At 48.6% G+C, this 17445-nt stretch overlaps 7 protein-coding genes and 2 non-coding genes across 9 annotated transcripts in view; 4 read left to right on the top strand and 5 right to left on the bottom strand.

The window, feature by feature from the left end:
• Window positions 1-529: 529 nt before the first annotated feature.
• GGI43DRAFT_385838 (E1-E2 ATPase-domain-containing protein) lies at window positions 530-3826 on the bottom strand (the record flags this gene model as incomplete). Its single annotated transcript, XM_083203712.1, has 1 exon — window positions 530-3826. One exon carries the CDS (start codon window positions 3824-3826, stop codon window positions 530-532), a length of 3297 nt encoding a protein of 1098 aa, XP_083058729.1.
• A 1737-nt stretch (window positions 3827-5563) lies between these two features.
• GGI43DRAFT_111645 (sulfite reductase subunit alpha) lies at window positions 5564-9046 on the top strand. The gene has a single exon (XM_083198926.1). It carries the CDS (start codon window positions 5725-5727, stop codon window positions 8872-8874), a length of 3150 nt encoding a protein of 1049 aa, XP_083058728.1. The 5' UTR covers window positions 5564-5724; the 3' UTR covers window positions 8875-9046.
• On the bottom strand, window positions 8967-10823 carry GGI43DRAFT_410669 (uncharacterized protein). Its single transcript, XM_083206642.1, has 3 exons — window positions 10264-10823; window positions 9617-10200; window positions 8967-9552 (listed from the first exon to the last, which is right to left on the bottom strand). Exons 1-3 carry the CDS (start codon window positions 10345-10347, stop codon window positions 9243-9245), a joined length of 978 nt encoding a protein of 325 aa, XP_083058727.1. The 5' UTR covers window positions 10348-10823; the 3' UTR covers window positions 8967-9242.
• Window positions 10824-12559: 1736 nt separating this feature from the next.
• Window positions 12560-12655, bottom strand: GGI43DRAFT_t157. Its single transcript has one exon. It is a non-coding gene; the product is annotated as a tRNA-Lys (tRNA).
• A 171-nt stretch (window positions 12656-12826) lies between these two features.
• GGI43DRAFT_410666 (uncharacterized protein) lies at window positions 12827-13338 on the bottom strand. Its single transcript, XM_083206641.1, has one exon. It carries the CDS (start codon window positions 13329-13331, stop codon window positions 12999-13001), a length of 333 nt encoding a protein of 110 aa, XP_083058726.1. The 5' UTR covers window positions 13332-13338; the 3' UTR covers window positions 12827-12998.
• Window positions 13339-13614: 276 nt separating this feature from the next.
• On the top strand, window positions 13615-15013 carry GGI43DRAFT_385835 (3-hydroxybutyryl-CoA dehydratase; the record flags this gene model as incomplete). The annotated part of the gene is made up of 4 exons (XM_083203711.1): window positions 13615-13785; window positions 13850-14057; window positions 14253-14803; window positions 14867-15013. The coding sequence occupies 4 exons, from the start codon at window positions 13615-13617 to the stop codon at window positions 15011-15013; spliced, it is 1077 nt and encodes a 358-aa protein (XP_083058725.1).
• Window positions 15014-16177: 1164 nt separating this feature from the next.
• Window positions 16178-16738, top strand: GGI43DRAFT_410663 (uncharacterized protein). The gene is made up of 2 exons (XM_083206640.1): window positions 16178-16583; window positions 16658-16738. Exon 1 carries the CDS (start codon window positions 16323-16325, stop codon window positions 16536-16538), a length of 216 nt encoding a protein of 71 aa, XP_083058724.1. The 5' UTR covers window positions 16178-16322; the 3' UTR covers window positions 16539-16583; window positions 16658-16738.
• Window positions 16739-16911: 173 nt separating this feature from the next.
• On the top strand, window positions 16912-16984 carry GGI43DRAFT_t158. Its single transcript has one exon. It is a non-coding gene; the product is annotated as a tRNA-Arg (tRNA).
• A 400-nt stretch (window positions 16985-17384) lies between these two features.
• GGI43DRAFT_410661 (SAM-dependent methyltransferase) overlaps window positions 17385-17445 on the bottom strand; it is a 1392-nt gene continuing 1331 nt past the window's right edge. Inside the window, exon 2 of the mRNA XM_083206639.1 lies at window positions 17385-17403. The gene's annotated coding sequence lies outside the window, so the exon portion shown is untranslated. The remainder of the gene's footprint in view (window positions 17404-17445) is intronic.

Genomic DNA, 17445 nt, shown 5'->3' with positions numbered 1-17445 from the left:
TAAAAAGAGGGCACTTCTTTTGGCCCCAACTGTAATAATTGCATATTAACCTTAACAGGCCCTTGCAGCCCGAGATGTCAAGTACAGCCTTGCATGCAAACAAATAGTCCCCAGGCTGGCCTAGGAATCCTGAGCCTCGTTATAGGCCGCAAGGCAGCGCTCTTAGTCCTTACCACTGCAATTTAATTATACGATGACCGTTTAATATTAATTCTTTCATTCCTTTTTGTTATTTTTATAAGCAATAGGAATCCTGAACGGCTCGAGTGGAGCTTCATAGGCACCGGGAATAGAGAGACTGTAAAAACAAGACACTATGATAATAGAATTATCCTAAGCTGGAACATGTAAATACAAATACCAACTATTAATATATCATTAATTCGTATTGAAAACAATCTGCAGCGTAACCGTGCTGTACGTCCCGAATAGAACCCCTTGCTATGCAAGACACAGTACCCATGATAACTCCTTTGCACTACCACCAGTGATATTTCCTTCGCATTACCTATCCGTATACATCGCAGAATTACATAACCTGCTTATTACGAAATCCTAGCCAAGGAATCTTTGTCCTCATGCTCAAACTGCTCAGCACCACGCTAATACTCGACAAGGCCATGGCCAGTGATGCCCAAACAGGATCCAACTTGACGTGCGAACCGCTCGACGTCGTAACGGCGTACAGGCATCCCGCGGCAATAGGAATGGCACACACGTTGTACACCGCTGCCCATCCAAAGTTGAGCTTGATGCGGCGAAACACGACGCGGCTGAGATCCAGAAGCGTCAGCACCGAGTGGAGGTTTGACGTGGCTAGCACAAAGTCAGCGCTCGAAATAGCTACATCGCTGCCAGACCCAATGGCAATGCCCACATCCGCCGTCGTGAGGGCCGGCGAGTCGTTGATGCCATCTCCCACCATGGCGACCATGGCACGGCGGCCGCTATTCTGCATCGAGGCTTGGAGGAAGCTAATCTTGGCCGCCTTTTCGGACGGCAAAACCTCAGCAAACACGTTGGTTGGAGGAATACCCACTCTCTGAGCCACCGCCTGCGCAGTGGTCACATTGTCGCCTGAGAGCATCCAGACCTCTACGCCACTCTTTTGCAATGCCTCAAGGACGGGTAGAGTCTCTTCACGGACGGGGTCGGATATTGAAAATGCAGCCGAGACTGCCCATTTACCACCGTCGCGTAGCTTCGTCGCGACGAGGGCAACCGACTTTGCCTCCGTCTTCCACGTATTCAGCAGGCTCTGAACATGAGCAGACAGAGAGGCAGACAAGTCTCTCATTAGACCCTCATTACCCACAGCAGTGTCAAAAGACTGGTTCTTGCAGCTTGCCTTGATGCCCTTGCCCGGTAACTCTTCGATTTGCTCAAGCTCAACCTGCTCTTTACCAGTGTTGCAAAAGGCAACGATGGCCTTTGCTATGGGATGGCTGCTGTTTTCTTCGGTAGCTTTTACAGCGGAGAGCAGAGTCCGTTCGTCGATCCCATCGCTAGATCCGTCAGGGAATAGGGCAGAATCAGTTATTTGAGGCTCGCCTCCAACGGTGAGGGTTCCCGTCTTGTCAAAGACCACGCAGCCCACTTTGCTAGCTTTTTCGAAAGCCTCGCCGCCACCCTTTACAAGAATGCCATACTTGGCTGCGAGGCCTCCTCCAACGAAAATTGCCGTTGGGGCAGCCAAACCTAATCCGCATGGGCATGCCACAACAAACACGGCAATAGCAAACTGGAAAGCAAAGGAAGTCGAGCCGCCCGATGAGTTCAGCTCATCACTGGAAACTTTGTGAGTAAAACAGAGAGCCATCCAAATAGCCCAAGTGATGATGGCTACGAGGGTTACCACTGGGACAAAGTAGGATGTCAGAAGATCGGCCACTTGTTCCATCGGCGCTCTTTTGGCTTGTCCCTCTCTGACTACCTCGACAATCTGGTCAAGCATGGACTTGCCAGAAGTTCCCGTTACCTTGATGACTACTGCGGACCCCTTGTTGACGGTACCTGCGAACACTTCATCCCTTTCACCCTTTTTGATGGGGCGTGATTCGCCAGTAAGACTCGATTCATCAAAAGTTGTTTCGCCATTCAAGATTATGCCATCAACCGGTGGTGATGAACCGTGAGGCACTCGGATGATATCACCGTGTTCCAACTGGTCCATATCTATCGTTGTAGTGACTTGGCCTTTCAATTTATCTTGCTCTACGAGAAGAGCGGTGGTTGGCCTAAGTTTTGCCAAAGCTTCAACAGCGTTTCCTGCCTTGGACTTGCTGTACGCCTCGATCAACCGGCCAGCGAGGAGGAAAAGGGTTAGGAAGACTACAGAGTCAAAGTAAAACCGATCCTCAGGAATATCAGCATAGCCATCAGCTCCCGCTGCAATCATCTGACCAATGGAAGACCAATACGCGATGCTAGTTCCGAGTGACATGAGCATGTTCATGCTGCCAAATTTGTAGAATCGCTGCAGGAGAGGCGTCCGGCTGCTAGGTCGCCACAACGACCTCAGCTCCTTTATGGCTCGGACGTGAAAGACATCAGCCGCGAAAAAGTACACGGGCGTAGCAAGTAGGCAAAGTATAATCTCTACGCGACTGAGGCCAGATACCCACGGCTTCATTAGGAAATGCTTGGTAGAATTGGAGTCTGGCACAAGGCTCATGTAGACTATACCCAGAACGAATGTTGGAATAGCGAGGACTAGCGTCAACATCTCTCTGTAGAATAGCTGTCGGGTATGCTTCGCCCTGATGGCCCGAGATCTCTCTTCGAGCGTCGGTGGGTGGTATATTTTTGCCTGGAGAGATGGATCTGTGGCCTCGATGCTCCTTATAATGTGTCTGATTGTGAATTGTGGAGAGTTTGGAATATAGCGTAATTTCAAGATGGGATGCTCCATAGATGGGAGGGCCAGAACCTGTACGCCATGTGTGCCAAAGCTCTTCAAAGTCTGGTTGATCCTCTGAGGGCATCGTGGACAAAAGATACCGCTGACTCTAATCTCCATTTGTCGTTCGTCTGATGAAGGCTTTTTCTCATTAAGGTTAACCACCGAATCCAGGGCAGCATCGTACCCAATATCTTCAATCGCCTCGACCAAGTCCCTTTCTTTATCCGCGCCCAAAAAGTCGATTGTGGCGCTGTTTCCAACAAGGTTAACGGCAACGTTCAATACCCAAGGAAGTTTCTGTAATTCGTTGGTTATGGTGGTAACACAAACCGCACAGGTCATTCCACCAATAGATACCATCGCTCGCCATGAAGGAGGTTGACTTCCGTCGCCTGTGACGACGCCATCGAGCGGCACCGTGTCGGTTAATGGTTCTTTTCGCAGGTTGTTCGACGAGAATGATGACTTGAGCTTATGGTCAACGCTGCTGCCACCGTCCTCTTCATCATGTGGTCTATGTTCTTTGCAAGCCTCGCAGTTTTCCAGATGAGCGGCCTTGATGGTCTCTGGAATTGGCGCCGGCTGCTTCTGGGCCCAAAGACTGGACCAGCTCTCAAAGAGGCCGCCGCTATCAGCCATATCCCCTCGAGAATTGTCATTCAGTTCCTCGGCGCCAGTGGCAGTGGTATCGACTCCACAAATCTCAAACCCGACATTTGAAAGCGTCATGCCAATAGCTCGCACAAAATCGGGAGAATGGTCAACATGTTCAACTGTCACAATCGACGTCACAAGATTTGGTGATACCCAAACAATCTTGTCACCAAATTCCTCCTGCAGAAGAGTCTTGATAAGAGTCACACATGATGGGCAGTGGAGGTTACCCAGCAGATAGGCTGTGGTGACGGTATTGGGCGAGGCCATCGTGTACAGCCTGTGGTGCGGTTGCACCAAATCGGCGATTTAATTAATTATAGTATCGATGTGGGATGCGTTTTTTGGGATTGATGCCGTAGTGATGCGAAGTGTTCTGATAGATGGACCTCTGACAAAGATCAAGGATGTTTGTTGTTGTACAAAAAATTGTATTAGTGAAACACTCTCGCTCGGTGATGAGATTGATAAGGGTCGGAGAGATATGAATCTTGGACACCGGATTGAACACTCTCTCGTATAACAAGTAACGATAATTCAAGATGGAAGCCAGTTGTTTGAAGAATGAAGAATAGAAACTACCACCTTGCTTGATTGCTGGCCGTCAATATATAATAATAAGGTGCAACGCTGAGCGGCCCCTGGTCTCCTTTTTGACGCTAAAATCGGCACAAATGTCGCAGGAGTGCAGCGTGAGCAGGGATCCCTTTTGGGAGGTGGCAGTCATCAGCTAGCAGTAACAAGGTGCATAATGTAGCGTTACTTTGTATTTGGTAACACTTTGGCAGACATGGCGAGTCACTGTTTCTTAGTTTTGCTCATGGAGGCTGCTGGAAAGCACGAAATCGCCGCAAAAGGGTAGTTGTCGGTTTTTTGCGGCGTTGCAAGGTGTCACACGTGGCGGTGCTGGAGAGGAGCTGATATCGCGTCGCCTTGATAATCTGAATGCAGCGGTGACGACATCAACGGCACATTTCCCTCAGGCTGCAAATGATTTACAGCTACTCTTAATATGTAGTGGCGATTGCCGTATCGCGGTATTTGTGCGGACGACTAGGTGAAGCTGAGGGAAAGTGTAATCTGGTCACGTGGCATCACGAATGACAAAGCATTATTGAGCTGTTTGAAGCATTCCATGCTGACTGTATATCCTGCTTATCTAAGTCGTTTTAGATTGATGTTCAGTATGAGACAATATAGATGCCACGAGTACTACTATATGTTGTGCTACACGCAAATTATATGAAAAGCCGTTGGCAAAATGGTCAGACGCTAACCAACAGTCTATATCTATGCTAGTTAATGGGATATACGCATACTACTACTACAACAAGAAGCTGATACATGGAGTCGTCTTACAACACTGTATAGACTGGCAATTTATACGAGACCAAGGCCAGTCATTTTCACCCATTTCATACTGTGCTCTGGCATTCTCGAATAATCTGAAGAAAAAATTTAGACGCCCAGTGGAATCGCCACAGCCATTGGCTTATCCGTCTGAATTAGGACATTTTCCCACATGGTCGCTATATGCATTCGTCTCGGCTACCCCGTCTCGCTGCGTCTTTATATATGCGAGGCTATGAAGATGAAGCAGCTCTCATCGCACCATCCACCTTTTCATATCCCGGAAGAACTGCCATGGATGCAATATAGGCAAATGCTAATTATATCCATCATCATCACGTCTTCAATACCACTCGGAAGTCGCTCGCTGCGCAAAAAGCCTGCCCGACGGTCCGTACCAATCACGTCCCCAAATCGCCCAAAAAGCGGGGCCTTCCGTCTTTTCGGAGAGGGTTCGGCGAGTGGCATCATCGATGCTAGGCCCAAAGCGGTCTAAGTGAATTGCGTGATTCTGTCCCAGTATCAACAATTTCACGGAAGCGCAAGATCCAAGGCCAAATGAAGCAGAATTCACGGGGTTTAAGCAGGGAAAAAAAAGTCGTTTGTTAAAGAAATGGACCCTGACAAATCCGTGGCTGGCTCCCGTCCGGGGTGATCCACGATTCCCATGGGCTTAATTGCTCCTCGTAGAACCTCCTCTTTGTCCTCCTCCTCTCCTCCTCTCCTCCATTCTCTTTTTCCAGTCTGTAGTATAATTCAGACGTAGGGGCTGCTTGTATTCATTCGTAACCTTTGAGGCCTGCATTCGAATATTGAAAATGCCGTCCAAGGTTGAGGAATCCGCCACGCTGCCTTTCGGCAAGCAGGTGCCTCTGTCGGCCATCTCTGGCCCGACATATGTCACAGCCCAGCTTCTTGTCCAGCAGATTGCCTACAAGCTCTCTGACAAGATCTTCTCTTACTCTCCTGACACCTTTGATCTGGACGTCGCTGCCAAGCAATGGGCTGCCGATGAGAGCAAGAATATCCACGGATACGCTCCTTCAGTTCTGCCTCTCCAGACAAGAACGGGTGCCGGTGCCCTCGCTCTGGGTTACATCTTCTCCCCGGATTTCGATGTCAACAAGCGTCACATCCCCCAGACGCTGCTTGCCCCCTCAGGCGCTCTCCAGAGCCTCCGCGGAACCCTTGATCAGCTCTCTCTCCTTTACAACCTTTCAAGCCCTTTTGTGGCTCACGTCGCTGCCGCAGACTACAGCGCCGAGGACGGTCTCGTCTCCAACTACGATGTTGCTCTGAGACTGGCCGAAGATCTTGGCCTGGGCCTGGTTGCCAGCTCATCTTCGTATGAGTCTCAACACATGTCGCTGTTTGCGACGCTCCTGGCTACCGTCATCCCCACTCTCCACATCTATGATGGTATTCGTCTTCCCAGAGAAACACTGAGGATCGTCGATGCCTTGAGCGAGACTGGCGTCGCCGACCTGTACAACAAGCTTGTTGCCGAGGCTGGCAAGTTGAACCAGCACCTCGACACTGCTGGTAAGGTCCTGGAACTCCTGAGACTCTTCAACGACGAGCTCGGCACTGTTTACCAGCCCTTTGAGTACTACGGCCATGAGACTCCCGATGTCGTCCTGGTTGCTCTGGGAAGCGTTGAGGCTCAAGTCGCCAAGGAGACTCTCAATAAGATTGCTGTCGACGGAGCCAAGGTTGGTGTTATCAACGTCCGCGTCTACCGACCCTTTATCGAGGAGGCTTTCCTCAAGGCCATCCCCGCCTCTGCTCGCACCATCGCCGTGCTGGGCCAGGTTAACAGCGAAATTGCATTGGCAGACGAGGCCACTCAGTCTGCGCTGTACGGTGATGTCCTCACCGCAGTCACATTCGCTGGCAAGTTTGAGCAACAGCCCGAGGTCTTGGACATCAAGTACACTCCTGCTCAGTTCCTGACTCCTCAGGGCCTTGTTAGCACTCTGCACAAGATCTTTGGCAATGATGATGAGGCCAAGCCTCTTCCCTCGCTCATCAAGTCCCAGCAGTTCACTTTCTGGGATGTCGACACCTCTGTCTCCGCCAAGTCTCCCGCTGCCATCGGCACTCTCCTTTCTCAGGAGTCAACCAATAACGTTCACCTGTTTGAGACTTATGACAACTTCACTCAGGGTGGCCTTGTCCGAACGGATCTGCGTGCATCCAAGGTTGCTCTGGAAGCACCTTATGCTATCAACGAAGCTGATGTCGCGGTTGTCGGCGATGAGGTTGTCTTGAAGGACGTTGATGTCCTGAAGAGCGTCGTTCCCGGCGGCAAGCTTCTCATTAAGCTGCCAAACTTTAAGGCGGATGAAGTTGAAAAGCGACTTTCACCTGCCTTCCGCAAGACAGTTCAAGAAAAGGAGATTAGCGTCTTCGTTCTGGATACTGCCGCCTCTCCCGCCTTCGAGAAGGATGCTTCAGTGGCTAAGCTCCTTCTTGAGCTCTCCTTCTTGAAGATTGCTCTGCCAGAGAGCTCTTCCGAGGACTTTGCAAAGGTGGTTGAAGGCCAGGCTCTCTTGCAAGAATCCCTCAGCGCTATTGACCAAGTCCTGACCCAGCTGGAGATCCCAGCAACTTGGGCAGAGGTCGAGGCCGACTACGTCTACCCCACTCTGTCGACTGGCCTCCAGCCAACTGGCTTTGTTCCATTCCAGAAGGAGGAGGCCGAGGCCGACCTGAAGCTCCAAGACTGGCAGATTGCTGCCCAGGGCTTGGTCTTCAAGGAAGCCTATGGCACCCAAACCACCCTGCGTCCTGACCTTTCCGTCAAGACCGCTACCGTCCGTGTCAAAGAGAACCGCCGTCTTACTCCCCAAGACTACGACCGTAACATCTTCCACATTGAGTTCGACCTTGGCAACTCTGGTCTCACCTACAAGATTGGTGAGGCTCTGGGCATCCACCACGAGAACGATGAGGAGCAAATCAATGCTTTCGTCCAGTTCTACGGCCTCAACCCTGCAGAGCTTGTCCAAGTACCTTCTCGCGAGGACGTCAACGTCTTCGAAGTCCGCACCGTGTACCAGGCGCTCATGCAGAACGTCGATATCCTCGGCAAGCCTGCTAAGCGCTTCTACGAGGCGCTGTCTGAGTTTGCTACCGATGAGACCGAGAAGAAGAAGCTCGCTGCTCTTGGTGGAAATGACGGCGCTGCTGAGTTCAAGCGTCGCACTGAGATCGACACTGTGACTTATGTCGACATTCTCGAGGAGTTCAGCTCCGCTCGCCCCAGCTTCCACGATCTGGTCAAGATTGTCAGCCCGCTCAAGCGCCGTGAGTACTCCATTGCTTCTGCCCAGGCCGTCACTCCCGACAGCGTCGCTCTGATGATTGTCGTTGTCGACTGGGTCGATACCAAGGGCCGTACTCGTATCGGCCAGGCCACAAACTACCTCCGCAGCCTGCAGCCCGGCGCCTCTGTCACTGTATCTGTGAAGCCCTCCGTCATGAAGCTGCCCACCAGGGACGATGCGCCACTCATCATGGCCGGTCTTGGAACTGGTCTGGCTCCCTTCCGCGCCTTTGTGCAGTACCGCGCCATGCAGAAGGCTCAAGGCAAGGAGATTGGCTCCATCCTCCTCTACCTTGGTTCTCGCCACCAGCGCGAGGAGTACCTCTATGGTGAGGAATGGGAGGCCTATCTCGCCGCCGGTGTCGTCACCCTCGTCGGAAGTGCTTTCTCGCGAGACCAGCCGAAGAAGATCTACATCCAGGACAGAATGCGCCAGACTCTGGACAGCATTGTGCAATCATACATCAAGGATGGCGGCAGTTTCTACCTCTGTGGTCCCACATGGCCTGTGCCTGATGTGACTGCGGTGCTAAAGGAAGCTATCGCGGCCGAGGCCAAGGCTTCTGGCAAGAAAGTTGATCCGGCCAAGGAGATTGAGAGGCTAAAGGAAGAGGGCCGATATGTGCTCGAGGTTTACTAAGCGGCTGCCGTAGAGGGAACGGGTCTATTTTCTTACGAGAGCGCGCGAATAGAAGAGCTGATGCTCGAAATCAAAAGCGATGTAGATAGAGATACAATGAAATTTCTTCAAATTTACACTTTCGACAGATGAGCTTCCGTGAAATTGACCTTTGTAGAATGAATGTTACACTATTCTATTCCAGACTCTGGCATCTCTCCATCTATGAATATCTAAAAAGAGCAATCATTCAACGCAGCATGCCAATTTGCTCTTGCAGAAGGATATACAAAACATGCCATTTCCCGTTCCCATACATTTCCGTTGCATCATGAAAAAAACCATAACATTAAAAAGAAAGAAAAATGCTCCCAAACCAGGTATTTCGCTTACAGAAGAGTCTCACCAAGTGCGCAGCGCACAAGGGAGCAGCCGGCTCTGACGGTCTCCTGCGCTCCGGCTTCAGTAGCAGCAAGGCTGGGGTTCACCTCCACCAAGTCAATGGCAATCAGGTTGCCAGTTGCGTGGACAGACTCGCAGATGTAGTCGCCCTCACGCAGGGTAAGGCCACCTCGGACGGGAGTGCCAGTGCTAGGAGCCCACATGGGGTCGAGGGCATCCACGTCGAAGGACAGGTGGATGGGAGTGTCGTTGCCGATGTGAGCAAGGGCCATCTCCATGACGCGACCAATTCCGTGTCTGCAAAGGTTAGCTTTTGTTCTCTGGGGCTTGATTAGGGAATGTTTCGTAGTCATGGACTTACCGGTCAATATCAAACATGCTGAAGGCCTTGATGCCATGCTCTCTCAGAATGCGCTTCTCTCCAGAGTCCACGTCACGCAGACCAATGTAGACAAGCTTCTTGACGCTCAGGCGCATATCATCCTGGAGCCAGCCAAAGTACTCCTCCTTCTCCTCCTTGGCGATGCCAGTGAGGAAAGCAACGGGCATGCCGTGGATGTTGCCGCTGTCGCTGGTCTCGGGGGTGTTGATGTCGGCGTGCGCATCAACCCAGATGACAGCGATTTCGCGGTTCAGGCGCTCGCGCGTGGCCTTGGCGGTACCAGCAATGGTGCCAATGGCAATGCTGTGGTCACCGCCGAGGGTCAGCGTGAGGCGGCCCTTGGAAGAGTGCTCATATGTCTCAGACGCAATCTTTCGGTTGACAGCCGAAACAAGCAGAGGGTTCTTCATGCCGCGGTAGTCAGGGTCGGAGGCGGGAGTGTGGTCATTGTAGAACTTGACCGTCTCATCGCCGTGCAGCTTGTAGCCAAGCTCCTCTCGGATCTGGGTCAAGAGGCCAGACTCGATGAGGGCGGTAGGGCCTGCATCTACGCCGGCTTTGGGCTGTTGCATGCCATGTCAGCATTCGAGCTTAAAGTGGCCTGTAAAGATGGTATAGAAACGTACCTGGCCACCAGAGAAGCCTACGGTGACAATACCGAGATCCTCCGGGTGTGTGAGGAAGTGGCTCTTGACGGTGCTGGTGTTCATGTTGGGCAATTGGGTTGTGGTCGAAGTCAAAATAGATCCGTAAGGACTCAAATTCTGATTATCAAGAGCAATGAAGAAGTAGATTGCTGGCTTGAAGCTTGTGGAGAGTGATGCTGAGAGAGAGGAAAAAAACTGAAGCTTCGATTCAGGCGGGCAGCAGCACCAGTAAATATACTCCTCCGGTCACATGTGTCCCCAATCGGCGGTCCGTTTTCATCGCTCAGAAGGGGGGGCCATGCTTGCGCCTTGCTTGCTGCTGCTACTGTCTGGGAGCCGAGACTGAGCACTTCGCGTGCGGGCTCGGCCCCTACAATTGGTAGGTCAACCAGAGGCGCTCGAATCCATGTGTGCGTGTGTGTGCGCGTCTGCCTCTGGCTGGCGGATCGGGCTAGTAACTTAGAGGTAAAGGGGAGTTGAGCAGAGGAACGAACTAGTAACTTAGAGGAAAACAGAGACTCTATATAAGTAAGTCGCTTTACTCAGGGCAGGGCAAGGGGAATTAATGCTAAAAGGCTTCAGTCGGCAAAGCCGCCGCGTCCGGAGACCCCACCGCGGGGCATGTCAAACGGGGGCGGCCGCCGGGATTCTCGACCATGAGATGAGCCCGAAAAGAGGAAGAAGCAGCGCTTCTTGCTGGCGAGAGCCCAAAAATGGCTATCGTTGAAACGCTGGTTTGATGCCAAACCTGGCTTATTGGAATTGATTTAAAATCACAGGCACCAAAAGCATGTAGCCAGCCCACACACGTACACATACTGTACATTCCTTGAGACGAGGACCCTTATCTTTGCCTGCCCACACCGCCTGGCAGTCGATAACTACGTGTGCCTACTGTGTTTACTCACGTATTCGTTAATACCTATATACAGAGACTCTGCTCATGAACATATCTATATATGTAGGTATGTATGAGTTATTTACCCTGTCGAGTTATTTACCACATCAAGTTATTTACCCTCTCAAGTTATTTACCCCATCAAGCAGGAGGTTAACTTCCTTGCTACACATAATTGCATCCAATTACAACTCCAATCCACCGCCGTCCTCACCATAATGGTCTCAAATCGCTAGATGACGTTGGAGGCCCTCAGAGCCGCTTCTAACCTTGCGCTTTTCCCTATCTCTTCCTCCACCTGATAAGAAATGGTCAAGTGACCCCGCCATGGCCAACCAACCACCCCAATAAGCGTTATGTAATAGCGGTCTCAGCCAGTAAAACATGAGTCAAGGAAACTAAATTTATTTTATCTCGAATAAATAAATAGATAAATTCGATAAAATGGAATTTATTAAATTTTAATAAATTATTAAATCAAGCGCTAGACCATCCTCCGAGGGCAAGCGGTAGTCGGAGATACGACCAACTAGTGCATGGTAGGCAATTCACCCATAACTCCGAACCAGGGACTAAGACAAAACGACGCAACTCCCACATCAATCCGTCCAAGTTGTGTGTTTAATCCCATTTACGACTCTATCCTAGAAGAGCAGCATCTATTCCCAACCCAGATATCTATCGAACCACGCACAGCCAGGGGCACGGTCGGACACTAAAAACAAGAGTTAATGGATCTGATCCGATCGATCTAAAGCCACCACCTTATTTGCTGGGATTTGTTCTAGAATCCGGTTTAATTTTTCTTTCCGCTGAAGAGCAGTTCTTTGGACGCAGCGCAGCGAAATCCGTAGTCCTACGTACTTGTTACAGGGTAGTTGGATTGAATAAGTAGCTATCAGTGAAGCACGGAGTTTAAATGCAATGGACGCGTAGGAAAGTTCTCTGTGTGCTCAAATGAATAAATTGATTCAATTAATTTATTAGCAACGAGCAGCAGGCAATTGAATCTTGTTGCTAAGCGAAAGAATTAGATATGGGCTCAATATGGTTCTGCAAGTCTTGGAAATAAATAACACTGAGATAACACAAATGTAGCCGAGAATGTAATATAATCCGCAGTGATCACAAGCAATATTACTTAGCCTGCTCGCTCTACACGCCGATACCATTAATATTGGTTGGCAAATGCAGTGAGAATATGCTGTTCATTTAAAACATTCAAAATAAAATAACCAGAGCCAAGAGACTGCAAAATTCATTCTCATACTTACCACCCGTTATTAAAGCAACAGCAAAACAAAAAAAAAAAAAAACGCCATAAGCATATGGAAAAAATAACCGCTTTGTATCTCAATCTTGGAATTGTATAGGAAAAGCCCAATGCGGGGGTCGAACCCGCAACCTTGAGATTGTATCAGAACGTGTGTCCCTCTTAAGAGTCTCACGCTCTACCGATTGAGCTAACCGGGCAAGTCACGTGACCGTTGACCAATCAACGGTGATGAAATTCCGATTAAGCACTAGGCGGCTTGTTGAAAGGAGGTGATGTATTACAGATAATAAACCTTGTCTTTGGATAACTATAGTACACCCGCTACTAGAGACCACATCTACTATGATCATGCATCAAGAAGAAAAGGCTTTCAACACCCTGAGCATTAGTTTGGATGGTAACATCTAGCGATAAAGTAGTTTAGATAGTACCGCATAATATGTGATGATAATCCAAGGCTGCTAAGCGAATTTTTGAAAGTTGTGATGCTCATTTATTCCTATGGTATACCTAGTACAAGCTATATATACTGTATCTTTACTAGGTGATGGGACCAGTGAGCACTCTGTCCTCAATACATTTTAGCTGTATAATGATTGACATCCTAAATGGGGCAGAAACTCTTGAACCATCAACCGAATTTTTGCAAGAACTTCTTTCTGTTTTTGCCCAAAATAAACGCATGGGGCTTGCTGAAGATGACTGGTCTAAAATAATAATAGGTGAAGTGAACGTTGTTGTCTCTAGTAATGGTAGTGAGACCCACGACAGAGGCAAATTCATCCAAGTAGCCTTTGAATTCGATGAAGCGGTCCATGGAAAATGTGGCAGACACCAGACACACGTCGAGGCCTGGAAAATAATAGGTAGCATATCTAGATCTTACACTGAGTAGTGGGCCACCATTAATAGCTTAAAAAATGGAGGCTACCAAAAGCCTGGCCAGAGCCTAGCTAGCAAAGTTGAACCAAGCCTAATTAGTCCTAGTGAAATCTCTCTCCTGATGCTCAGGACGTTGAAGTCAGTATTGTGCCAGCGCATTTTGGTTGTTGGCCCTTTTCTTCTTTCATGTGCCAACACAAATTGCACATTTGTCAAATTATACATTCGTAATATTACCCGATTCGCAATGACATTTCGTGATAGCTGGCCAAAGATGCCTGATGGTATCGATTTTGATGGCCAGCATCTGCTCGCTTTAGTCCGCGCTGGTAAGAGTCCGTTTCATGATCAGTGGGACGTGAACCTCCTCGTTCAAGAAATTGCGGAGAATCTCTGTGCCCAAGTGGAGGATATTCCATATGTGTCCAGAGGCTCCAATAACTACGTAAGTTGTGAACAAACACTCCATAAACACGCCATACTTACATGAGGTCACGAGGATGGGAAAGGGAATTCACATCAAGCTATCCAATGGAATGGACATTGTGGCTCGCTTGGCTCGTGGCGATGTTAATATGCCAGACTTTGACGGCTTCCCAATCGATAAACAAGTGCCTGAGGTGAAATTCGAGGCCGAGGTGTATAAGCTCCTGCTGCCCGAGCCTGATATCTTGGTTTCTCGCCTTCTTTACTACCGTATCCCCAAGTTGCACGAAGGTCCTAAGCTTGACTGACCTGAAGATATCGTAGGCCGTCGCTTAATGGTGTTTGAAAGAAGTCAAGGAGAAAATAACGTTTGGTGCACCCTCAGCCCGGCTCATCAGGCATGAACTTTCATCGGTCCTGTCACTTCATGCGTTAACTTTCGGTTTTCACAGTCCTGTCTCCTAGGACAAGCAGCTAACATCCTAGCATCACTGTATAAATACCAAGTTCCGCCCGAATTCGCTGTTGAATGGCTTCGTGAGCGCCTCTTTGAACAGAAGCGCGAATCCTTCCCTGTTCCTGTTGCTCCTACTCGCGAATTTTGTATCGCCCTCTTTATCTCTAAGATCGAAGCAACCATCAAGAACGTCGGAGATATGATTGGATGGGGAGATGATCACAACACGGTCGGTCCGATCGCTGCAGCAGCGAAAAAGTCACTTCTTTCTCTTATTCCTCATATTATGCCTAAAGGTGGCGACGAGGATATTTTATACCGCTTCGTAATTGATCACGGTGATTTTGGCATCCACAACATGTCGATTATAATGAACGTAAATCAGCAACCTCGTATAACGTCTTTATACGACTGGGAGACCGAATGTATTGTGCCGGCAATTCTATCTGACCCGTTGATGGCAGTGATAGTCGACTTAACGATTGATAAAAATGCAAATCCCGCTGTGACGCGCTTGTCAGACACCATGACAGCGGACGAGCTAGAGGAAGCTGCGACATGGTCAAGGTTTTACTTTGAGGTATGTTCTTCGTTTAGATAGTTTTTGATATAAAACTATAGGCTAATAAAGACCTTTGTGCAGGCCCTCTTCTCTAATGCACCTGACTATAAGCGCTCGATCAAGGCCGGGCGAGACGCACGCCACCAATGGTTCGCACTACGAGATTGGCGCGGTGACGACCCAGAAAAATATTTTGGAGACTTGGGAGCCTGGGCTAAAGAAAAATGAGGGAACTTAGTGTGATGGAGTCGACGAGCATTTTGAACAAGGCCTGAGGCGGCTACTTATTGGAGTTCAAGAAGTTGGTGCCACAAGTATCAAGCCATCTTTCGGATGCTGGTCTGGTCATGCGTCGAATTTTTGTTGTAGAAAGCCTGAGCTAGAATTTGACTGGGTCATATAGCAAAGCATTATGTCATTCTCAGTACGCTTCTGACTCTCAAGCTATATTTACTAGCCATGCGTAAATATAGTGGTACACTCCATATTTTCGACGAATACAGCAGCGAGGAAGTATATACCAACTTTAAGGCCTCGGCCCTATGGAAGAACGCCAATATGAGTCACATTTTTCATAAATAGACTTAAAAGAGTTCAAAATAAAAATCCAAATCCAGTCAGAGCTTATCATCACAAAGTGGTCCCCCCAAAAAAGCTTGAAGCCCCGGAACGCATATGTGCACTTTATACATTTTTTATAGTCTATTAGCCCCACCAAGTGCGATATTTGAGAGAAATTTTAATACCGCCCTGATCGTTCAGATGGCCTTAGAATATTGCGGCCTAACTCCGGCGGTATGTTATGTGGATTGATTTATATACCTACTCTGACGGCGCGCTATATAATATCTAATACGAGATAGTATGTAGTGTTGGCTACATTGATTTTTTGCTGCAGTGTAGGGGATGGTTTTGTTGAATTTTGTACCTCGTTAAACTCTAAAAGCTAGGCCAAAAGAAGTGCTCAAAGCAGCGCCAGGCACTATAAATATGCTGGCTCTCCCCCTCCGCCGTGATTTGAGCAAAGCTGTAAGGGCAAGTGCCCATCGTGTAGTATCTGTTCTAAAAATATTTGACCTATGATGATGCTCAAGCGCTCGGGCAAGACTGAGGTCTTCATGGAAGTGCTCCAAGGACTCCGTGATTAGAATTGAGGGAAGGGGGTGTTGTTTTCATTGCTAACGGCCTGTGAGGATACCTTTGGGAAACAGAGGTCCATGAGTCTTACGCAATAGTTGTTAGACAATATATGTGGCATGCGGTCCGAATGCGGATGATTATGTATAAGCCTTGTTGTCAGTAAGAAGGAGAGTACCTGGGCGATAGCATAGTCGCTTCTACCAATAGAATACTTCAATAGAGATCAGCTGTGACCTCCTACTCTCTGTATTGCTCCCTCCTTCACCAAGAGGAACTCTTCAACTATACACATACAATTGGTTAAACTTGGCGGCTATCTGAGTCATAGTTTCAGCTATCTAAGAGCCTACAGCGTTCGTTTATCTGTGATTGACAGGTTGTGTTCAACTATCATGCCATGACGGAAACAGGCACAATCCCTAGTATCGCACCTACGATTAGCGGAGGCTCAGTCTGTGCAGTTGGTGACGGGCAATTTGCGGCCTGTCCGTCAATAAAATTTGGGACTTATTATCCAGCACCCCAGCCGTGGCAATTTCAGCAAATTATCGCTATTTTAATCTACTATTTCTACCGCCTCAACTGCCTGAAGCTACTCTACTGTGACTTGTAGTTGATAGCGGGGCAGGACCACACAAGATAGAGCCGGCATGGCAGGCTGGCTAGCTTGTTAGAAGAAACAGCTAACGAATTCTTTAATATGTATTAGATAGGTAGGTTTCTGGGACTGACATTGGCGAAAATCTTGGCCATTAAAAAGGCTATAGCTAATTAAGCCAATATAAATAATAAGGTGGCATTAACACATGTACAATTTAGGGCCCTAAGTAATAAAAATAAAAATTTTAGTAGTTTTATATGAGCTGGACTACGACTTTTGGACTCTTGAAGCAGGCTCTTTTTCAGCTTGAAGCTGTGGGGCATATTAAAAATATAGTCATATTTTGGACCAGCTCTTCACAACAAGGAGCTAGCAAGCCTCCTAAGCCCCTCTGGCCTAATGGCTAAGGCGCAAGACTTCTAATCTTGAGATTGCGGGTTCGAGTCCCGCGAGGGGTTACGCGCGCGCGAGCGCACATTTTTTTACTTGTCTTTTAAAAAAGTCCAAAAAGAAATCCATATTCTTTAATTTTTGTTCAAATCCTGCTCCATTTGCCTATTAAATAAGACCTGCTCCATCCAAAAAGCTCCTTTTTTGCCCTGTTCGAACCTGTTTCTACAAAATTTGAAGAGTGCCCCACCTCAACAAAGCTGCCCTCAACTCCTTAATGTCAAAGAGGCCAGCAGATGTCGCCCCTTCTACCGTCTAATGTTTTGAAGTGTTGTACACCGTTCAGAGCACTATTTTGTAGCTACGGTCGCGTGGGTGTTATAAAAGCCACATGCAGCTACCACCTGGCAGCCGGTGGGGGGGGGGGGGGGGGGGGGGAATGGGGTGCCCCCAATCCCATTTTATAAGTTTTTTTTTTTAAATTTACGCACGTATGGAAGATGAAAAGTTAAAATAATTTCGGGAAAAT

The sequence above is a fragment of the Trichoderma evansii genome, assembly GCF_050947405.1.
Source record: "Trichoderma evansii strain SZMC 28006 chromosome Unknown GGI43scaffold_16, whole genome shotgun sequence".
In the NCBI taxonomy this organism is placed as follows: Eukaryota; Fungi; Ascomycota; class Sordariomycetes; order Hypocreales; family Hypocreaceae; genus Trichoderma; species Trichoderma evansii.
This window is presented reverse-complemented; position numbering and strand designations above follow the sequence as displayed.